Source organism: Cyprinodon variegatus, unplaced genomic scaffold (genome assembly GCF_000732505.1).
Source record: "Cyprinodon variegatus isolate N-32 unplaced genomic scaffold, C_variegatus-1.0 Scaffold0, whole genome shotgun sequence".
Taxonomy (NCBI): domain Eukaryota; kingdom Metazoa; phylum Chordata; class Actinopteri; order Cyprinodontiformes; family Cyprinodontidae; genus Cyprinodon; species Cyprinodon variegatus.
In genome coordinates, this window is record NW_015150453.1 from 491,092 (window position 1) to 500,309 (window position 9,218).

Sequence of the window (9,218 nt, forward strand, 5' to 3'; positions counted from 1 at the left end):
TTCATATTGCACCAGTACAGTTAATGAGCAACCTGTACTTGTGTGCTTGTTTGTTCTGTCTAAAATGTTTATTTTGGAATAAAGAGGTTAGTATAAAAAAATATTTTTTGTCCGATTCATCGATTAATCGAAAAAATAATCGGCCGATTCATCGATTTTTAAAATAATCGTTAGTTGCAGCCCTAATCTGTAGAATTGGTCTGTTTTATGTGTTGTCTTCTCAATTCAGAGGGCCCCCTGCCTGTTTTTGCCTAGGGTCCTAAATTTCCTAAATTCGCCCCTGATATCATGTGAAAAACACCAAAGAATCTGTGCTGCATGTTATCATTAGATCGAGCTTTGCTGCAATTTTATAAAAAGTTTTTCTTTCAACCCTTCCAAACAGGCAGCAATTAAAGGATGACCCACTCATTCATTCATTTATTTCTGGATTTATTAAACTTTAACTTAAACTTAATGGATTTCTCATCATTCTGTCTACCTGTTATTGGCATTTATTGACAATTTCTAAATATTTGTTGAAATTCTGCTTTTGTGTTTAAACCTGAATGTTTGGCACCCCCCCTCAGGTTAAAAACGGGTATAATATTTAATTTTTTTATTGGCCTATCTGAGGATGTGATGTATTCAGGGCTGTCAACTCTCACCCATTGAGTGTTAGACTCCCGCGTCTCAGTGTCTTCACACGCTTTCACTCCTTATCTCCATTTCTTCACGCAAAGATTATGGACATAAAAACTCAACTCCATTCCACTTATTTATATATAAAAATACCATGCTGATAAAAATCCAGTCCGCCTTTTCAACACAAGCTTAGTGCTCACAAACCAAGACATGTCAGGTTTATATCCAGTCCATATCTTTGCACCAGCCCAACAATTCACTGTGCTGAGCCAGATATTGAAAAAAGATCAAGATTTCTGAGTATTTATTACGAGGAATGCCATTTGAATTTTATCTTATCTTTACTTACTTTGTAAATTAATAAAGATTTAAAGCATAGTAGGCTACTTGAGTAAATATGAATAAACTATACAGCAGCTGGCTTAAATAATCAATGTGGAGAGAGTGCAGGATCACATCAAAACATATAGTTTTTGTTTTTTAAATCAAGCTTTAATCCTTGTTTCCTCTAATTTAGCCTCCTGATTTAGTTTTAGTCCATGTTTTGCTCACAAGTAAAACAATTATTGCTCAGTCTAGTTGAATAATCTCCCGTTGGATTTTAGGACTAATTAAACCATCACAAATCTCTAAAGCATTCAGATATGCCTCACAGACCCATAGGAGGTCCACAAAAACAAAAAAAAACATTGCATTTTATTTTTCTAAAGATCAGCCACCCAAGAAAAGACCAACCGCATACTTAGAGGTTGTGCAGAACAACTTAGTTATCCTGGATTCATAGAGGAGGAACCAGAAGGATGTATTTAGGCCCATTAAATATGTTTAAAAACTTAATTTCCATCACATCTACTAAAATTGAACATCCACAGAAATGCTGTCTTGTTTCATTGTTTTTCTTGAATCTACAGCTTCTTAGAAGGTCTGAATTGTTAATTTTAAAAATTCAATAACATAATGAGCTTATTAATCCTTGGCCTATTATCAAATATTCAGACTCAGTGTCGTTTGCACGGGATTTGATTGCACTGGTTTCTGTATTAGTGCCAGTAATCCAGTAATAACTCATTTGTTTCGCATTGTTTATTTTACTTGAGCTGCATAGAATTATTAATAAACACAGTTGTGAAATTCTTAGTTTGCAGTAGATGCAAGTATTTTAGTAGGGCCAATACTTTTAGTTAAATTGTCTGAAAATCACTAGAATATAGAAAATAATGTATATTGTGTGAAAATGTTCCACATAACTACAAATCACTTATTGTTATTCAATAACATTTACTGCACATTTTGCCTTTTAGTTTCTTTAAATCCTCTTAAAAACCTACGACCTATAGCTGCACCTTTCCTCAGAGCCTTTTAATCTAACCGTGAAAAGGGTTTCCTGTCCAAACTATTTTAAAATCTCACTCAAGGTTTGGTAAAAAGTTGGCAGCCCTGTGTATTTTGGAGACCCGACATCAGCAGCTTTATGCTGGGCGGCGGCGGTTCCCTAAGAGAGGGACAATAAATGACAGGATTTTGTTAAAATAAGAAAATAAACTAAATCATGGTTTTCCCAATCAGAAATGTATATGAAAATAGTAAATGAAGTAAAATTTGATAAATCTGCCCTGTCGATTATTATGACCTGGCATTTTATTTTGTGTCAATCAGTCACCTGACCTAAAATCTATTCAAATTAAAACATTTATTTTAAAGAAAAAGTGATTAAATACCGAAAAATGTATTTAAATTGTACAAAACTATGTGAGCCTGGTCTTTATAGTCGAAAAAAATTATTGAGCATTAATTTTGTCTCAATGGGTCACAAGACATTAAAGTTACACATTTTTTGTTTATCAGTGTTCGGTCTGGATATTCATTGAAAATCGCCATGACAACCACTGAATGTGCAGGGAAGGAGGAGCTACACTGAATATGAAAAGGTTCATTGTGCGACCTGAGTAACGTGCAGTAACAGGGTGTCGGCAATGGTAACTGCGTTATAGTTACATTAAGTGTAATAATTTTGATTACTTGTTACTAAAAAAGGTAACGGCGTTAGTAACTTTTAACGCCGTTACTCCCATCACTGCGTATATCTAACTGGCCTGCATAAGATAACGAAAAAACCCCACAGATTTTAAGAAACGATTTATTTTTTAAATTGAAATTTTTATAAATTTTGGGACAATATGGTCTGATAAAGAGTTAATTTATATACATTCTTAAGCCAGAATAATTTGACATTTAATTATGATTTCCCTACGACTTTAAAACATAAAACAAAGGGTGCACTGTCTTTATTCCATAGCTGTATATTGAATGATGAATTAACCAAAGAAGATTCCTGGACCACATTAGTCATCCTCCTCTGTCCAGGATTTGATTTTCTTCCTGCTTTCAGGCATAAATAAACAAATTCACAGAAACTAAAACATTTATATGCACAAAAAACACTCACCAGAGCTGGTGCAACAAACACTTCAAAATGTACAGCTAAATTGAGGGTCTTCATTTCATCTAGTGGATGATGTGGATTCAGCTATTTTCAAGTGCAAAGTAAGTATTTTCTGTTTTGTCACAATGAATGGCCAGCAAATAGTCTCTTCTAATAGGAGACAAAACCACGTTCTCCTATTCTGAGCGTGTTTAAAACAGCAGGATGGGTAACAGAAAGAGGATGCGAGCGACACAGAGGGAGAAAACTTAGACCCCTCCTGGAAGAGCTTTCATGTGTGATTCCTTCCTGCTGCTGTGAATTAAACACTAAATAATTATTTCTGTCCGCAGACGGAACGCCTCCTGTTTCCTCTCTGAGGTTTCCATCTGATTTTAAAGATAAATAAGAAGTTAGATTTCAATGCGTTCCGTCTTCTGACATTTGAAGAATCGCTGCGTTCCCTGTTTAACTGCGCCTCCTAATTTACTTTAAATCATCATTTAAAAGCTGAGATTCCCAAACTCAAACCCCACATGGTTCCAGGCATCATAGATGTCATTCTAACCTGACTGAGATTAAACTTTAATTACAGACTCTTGATAAATCGGAGTAAGCCGAGCATTTCATTAAACTCCAATTTGTTTTTTTTGTTATCTAGCATCATTCTGTTTATTTACCTTATTGATCACATTTTAAAAAGCAATCACAAAGACATTTGTAATAAAAATTAATAAAATAAAACATCTATTGAAATAACTGTAATTAGATTATTGCTATAGAGAAGAGTAACAGCCTTATGTTTATCAGCTCATACTATTTAAAGTTGATTTGTCTACCTTGTCTTTCTCTTTTGGCTTCTCTTTCCACTAATTCAGGGAAAATTTCAGAAACGGGTTACAGGTTCTCCTTAATATATAAAGACTTTCCAAAAAAGTAAAAAAAAAAAAAAAACAATCTACCGGACCCTTTCTTTGTGTCAGAAATGGAGTTGAGTTTGAGGCTTCATAGAGTGAACCAAAAACAAAGCCTAGTTTTGGCTTCGAAAAAATGTCAATTGAAACGAACAAACGGGTCCACCCCTTTGGAATGGCGGTCATTTGGGTTCTTTGTTGGGAAGCACGATATTGAGATTTTGGCCGATATCTGATATGCCGATATTTTAAAACTCATGTAGCCGATAACCGATATCGATACTGATGTTAAAGCTGGACAAAAATAAGTAGTCATTGAAAATAGCAGTTTTCTTATCCATTTCTGACACTTTGAAAAATAATATACTCAAATATATTTTCATATGCTGATATCAAATTGATTTTTAAAAACGCGGTATCGATCTATTTTACTTTCAAAATCTCGTGAAATTTCATCGTTCTGTTACAAACTCTCGTGATATTTTGCAAATTCTTGTGAGATTTTGTTAGTAAAATAGATCGATACCGCGTCAATATATCAACATATAAAAATTTGTCAAAATTTCGTGAATTTTCGGGGGATTTCGTAGCATAACGAGGACATATAGCAATATTTCATTAGTAAAATAGATTGATATGGTGTTTTTAAATGGCAAAATATCAGCATATGAAGATATTGTGATATTTTAATGTATCAATATTTTTTCCCTCGTCTTTAGAAGATTTTAAGTCTGTAAAAAAGAAGTTTTTGAGGAAGAAGAAGAAGTAGTTTTTTTTTTTTTTTTAGACTTCAGAAACTCAGAAGCTGATCAAATATCGGGTTAAATATCGGTGGGGTGGCCGATGTCCGAAATTCAGTTTTAAGGCCGATACAGGCCGATACCGATAGGGGGCCGATTATATCGTGCATCCCTAGTTCTTTGTTAGCTTGTATTGCCCAATACCTGTCTATGTCTCTGAAAGGAGGGTCGTTAAAGGGAATCGTTGGCCTGGCTGAATAGGCGAGGTCTTCTGTTCCCCTGTAAAGGGGTTGGGGCTGCGATGATAGCGGGAAGGAATCGACTCAATTGCTGCATGGTAGGTTTTTGAAAGCTGAATGCTGAGTCCACCCCCTCTGTTTAAGGTTGGGTTTTCTTTCTTAACATAAATGGTTCCTTCACGCCCCTCTCAAAACACCAATCTTCTTAGTGAAAATGTAAACATTCTGGTCCTCAAAAGAAAGTCCTTTATCCATAAGGTGTAGATGTACCGTCGAGTCTTGAGGTTGCTCTTCTGTTTTGGGTCATGCGTCTGTGGAGAGGTTGTTTGGTTTCTCCAATATTAAGATCACAGCATTCCTCGCTGCATTGAACTGCAGACACCACTCCGCTCATATTTAGTCTACGGGGGTTTGTCTTTAGGATGCAGTAGTCTCTGTTTAAGGGGTCTTGTTGGGTTTGAAATTTCCTGGGATATGGAAGTAAATCTGTGTCGCTGGGATTTGAATTAAAAATGCTACTGAAATTTAAATGTTGTATGTTTGTACTTACTTTTTCAGTGTTAAAATATATTCAGAACACATTTTTGACCTAAAAAAAATTTATTGTCATTATTTCTACACAGATGAAATTTCATTTGTTATTTTCTCTTCAAGCTAAAAAATTCACATTCCTATTTCAAAGTGATTACATTTTCAATACTTATTTTTAAGTTAAATTTTTTTGGGGTTAAAATAATCTGCATATAAAAAAATTCAACCTTTCAAAATTCAAACTCAATATTTTCTTTCTGAGATTCAACTGGCGTTGAATTCGGCGACTAAATTCAGTGTAAAAAGGGAGATTATTGCAGATTATTTTAACCACTGTTAGGTTTATTCTTTTATAAATCATTTGCATTATTATTTTGTTAGTCAGATTAGAGAGAGTAGAAGGCCTTCCTTCACATTGTGGATGTCACGGTGTGTACGGAGGTCATCTAATCAAGACAGCCTTTGTGTCTTTAAGAATACAAAGGATATGGGCACATCTTGGAGCCGGTCTGATAGGAGAGCTACTGTATCTGTAACCCTGAAGCGTAGAAGCAAGCTGCATGAAGTTCAAGACATGGATGGCGTGTCAGTTTCTGATACGGACAGCTAAGCATCCACATGATGCAACACATAGACTCTTGAGCTATAAGAAGCAGGTGATGACGATGTTCGGGGCTCAAACTTTGCCGGACGCTCGCGGACGTGATTTTTGAGCCCACAGCTGTGCATAGCTCTAAGCATTTTTCTCTGTCTTGTAACGACCTGATCTGGAATAAACTCTGTTACTTTTTTACTCCTGTTTTATAGTCTTTTTTTATATGTTTTACCCAGTTTGAGTTAAGAGTAGTAAATAACTTGCTCCCAGGAAAAGAACCAGTGAGAAGGCCCCCGGGGCGCTACAGCCTTTTCTTTCAAGGGGACAAATCCTCCTCATTTTAACACCCCAAAAAATTTAACTGAAAAATAAGTATTGAATGTAATCACTGAAATAGTAATGTGCATTTTTAGCTTGAAGCTTGAATTTCATCTGTGTAGAAATAATGATAATGAATTTTTTTTTAGGTCAAAAATGTGTTCTGAATATATTTCAACACTGAAACAGTAAGTACAAACATACAACATTTAAATTTCAGTGGCATTTTAAATTTAAATCCCAGCGACACAGATTTATTTCCATACTGGGATTTTGTGTTTGTTATTTTTTTATCTAAGCCAAAACAAGGCTCGGGCTACTGTATAAAGCCACTGACATTTTGAATTGAAAAAGCTTCCTGGACGGGAAGCGAAATGTCTTCAAACTTGGAAACAAAGTCCATTGGATTGTTTTTTTTTAACCTTTTTGGAATAACCTGGATAACTGTAAATCTTCACCACCAATATATACAGACATTTTTCCAAAAATGACAAAGTTCAGTTTGGAAATCACCGAATAGTTCCTGGATTGTTGAAACAAGTTGAAGTCAAAGGAAATTTTGCTCTTATCTTATTGTTGTCATATATTTCTTAATATGATAAGGATTTTGATCTATCCTCTAAACGATAAAATTGGGAAAACATTTTTTTTCCCCATTTAAGCATAAACAAATTTGATAACATGATTTAAATGTCAAACTTTAGCAATATAATACATGCTTAGTGACCTAAGTCATAATCTGGTGTCCTGAGGAAGCTGATTTTCTTCAATTTTATTCAATATTTGGTGCAGGTACCTAAGACAGAAGAAATGTATGTTTGTTTTTTTATTTAATCGTCACTTTTAATGTTATCACATTAGTACCACAAAATATTCTGATAAGATTTTAAGTCCAAATTCCCGAGCCCTAATATATACCACCAGCTATACTGCTGCTTCTCTGTTCCAGTTAAATATCCATCTACTGCATTCTGTGCTGCATCACTATCACTTGATTAAACAAATGCCAAAAGCTCAACCTCCTCCCCTCCCCCTCATAAAGCGCACAAACAAACAGTTTTCCTGCTAAAAGACCCAGTGATGACCTCTTTCATCCTTAGAATGGTAACAACAATCCAATGGATTCAATCCTGGAATTTTAAATTGTTTGTGATTCCTGTGAATTTTAAATAGAAAACAAGCCCACCGAGTCACATGATGTCAAAATGCCTGACTCCCCCCAAACACCACCACCACATAATACCTTTAAAAACATTCTTGGCAAAAAAAAAAGGAAAGGGTTCTAGTACCTGTAGTCAATATAAACACAGCTGTAATCTCTGTGTCACATACCTCAACAGGGGGCAGTGGTTCAATAAACGTTCCTCCCACCACTGGACTCGAACCGGCAGCCCTCCAGTCTCCTCCCCAGTACAAGAAGGGAGGGGAGGAGGAGGCGGCAGGTGAGTGGGGCAGGGTAAAGGACAGGGAGGGGGAGAGAGGCAGCGAGCGGGGCATGGGCGGTGTGGCCGAACCTTTCTTGAAGCCCTTTTTCTGTGGCTGCACCGGTGGGCAAAAGGTGTTGGAGGGGGAGACAGCCAGGGAGAGCGGGAAGGGGTGAGGTGGGGTGCCGCTTGCCCGTCTGCCATAGGTCTGAGGTGGGCCGAGGGAGGGAGGAGGGAGGAGGGACAGCGAGAGGGATGGAGGCAGCGAGCGAGGCCGAGGACAGGGAGGGTTACTCACGGATTGTCGGAAGGGTTGAAGGGGGGCAGTGGGAGGGACCTCCATGCTGGGTTGCTTCCCAGTGGCTATGCTCTTCCTCCTGGCACGGTGATCTGCAAGAAGGAGCAGAGACCAACGGCTGAGACCACATCCGAGGTAAAATAAGGACAGGTTGCAAAATATTCACTGCAAAGTCGAAGGATGCGGGAAGGAGAAACATAGGCGGTGTGAAAATAAATAGCTACAGGAGAGCATGTCCGCCTGAAAATGAGTGTTAAGCAGAGTGCAACGGCGAGGCAGACAGAAATAAAACCATTAAAGGTCAAACCGCAGGGCGAAGCAGAAACTTACATACACCTACATCTGTCTCACACCGACAGAGTAGGTGTTGGACTTTCCGGGCGAAAGATTTTCTGTCTGAATGGCTGATAAGGCAAATGTTAACATTCTGTACTTCGCGAAGAGGAAATGAAAGATGCAAGGATAAAGAAGATCATCAAACACACAAAGCACTTATTGACTTCCCCTCATGTAGCCCGAGCATCATGCACTGCACTACCCTGCAGCTGAGAGATGAAAGTCTGAAACTGTGACCCAACAGAAAGCGATGATCTTCATCCAAAATATGAGTGAATTTTAATCGACTGTGTTTATTTGTAACTATTCGTGGTTCAGTACTTTCTCACAAAACCTGCATCTATCATTAGTCCAAAGTAAAGATTAGTACTGAATAAGTATCCCAAAGGAAAACTTCTGAAAGTGTAACAGAGTCATAAATAGCCTTCTGGTCATGGGATTAATAAGTAACCTTCCCGTTAATGAACAAGACAAGGTGGAAGGATAAGAACAACCTTTCCATGATTCCTTCTTTGATTTTTCAGTTTCAAAATGAGATTAGAAAGATTATGACTGTGTTGTTTCAATGTTTTTCCATTTTGTAAAACATAAATGCAAAAATGTTATATTGAAACACTTAAATATCTGCTTCTATCTCTCTTGCTCTCTCTCTCTCTCTCTCTCTCTCTATATATATATATATATATATATGTCGATAAATATATTGATATATTTACATCTATCTATCTATATCTATTTATATATACACTCGCAGGCCACTTTATTAGGTACCCCATG

The 9,218-nt window shown here is 36.8% G+C and overlaps 1 protein-coding gene across 1 annotated transcript in view; it reads right to left on the reverse strand.

The window, feature by feature from the left end:
- The window catches only part of LOC107103499 (ras/Rap GTPase-activating protein SynGAP-like), a 345,104-nt gene that overhangs the window by 107,550 nt on the left and 228,336 nt on the right, over positions 1–9,218 (reverse strand). Inside the window, exons 4-5 of the mRNA XM_015403604.1 lie at positions 8,053–8,197; positions 7,716–7,995 (exon numbers count right to left, since the gene is read on the reverse strand). Coding sequence (XP_015259090.1) covers positions 7,716–7,995; positions 8,053–8,197 — 425 coding nt within the window. The remainder of the gene's footprint in view (positions 1–7,715; positions 7,996–8,052; positions 8,198–9,218) is intronic.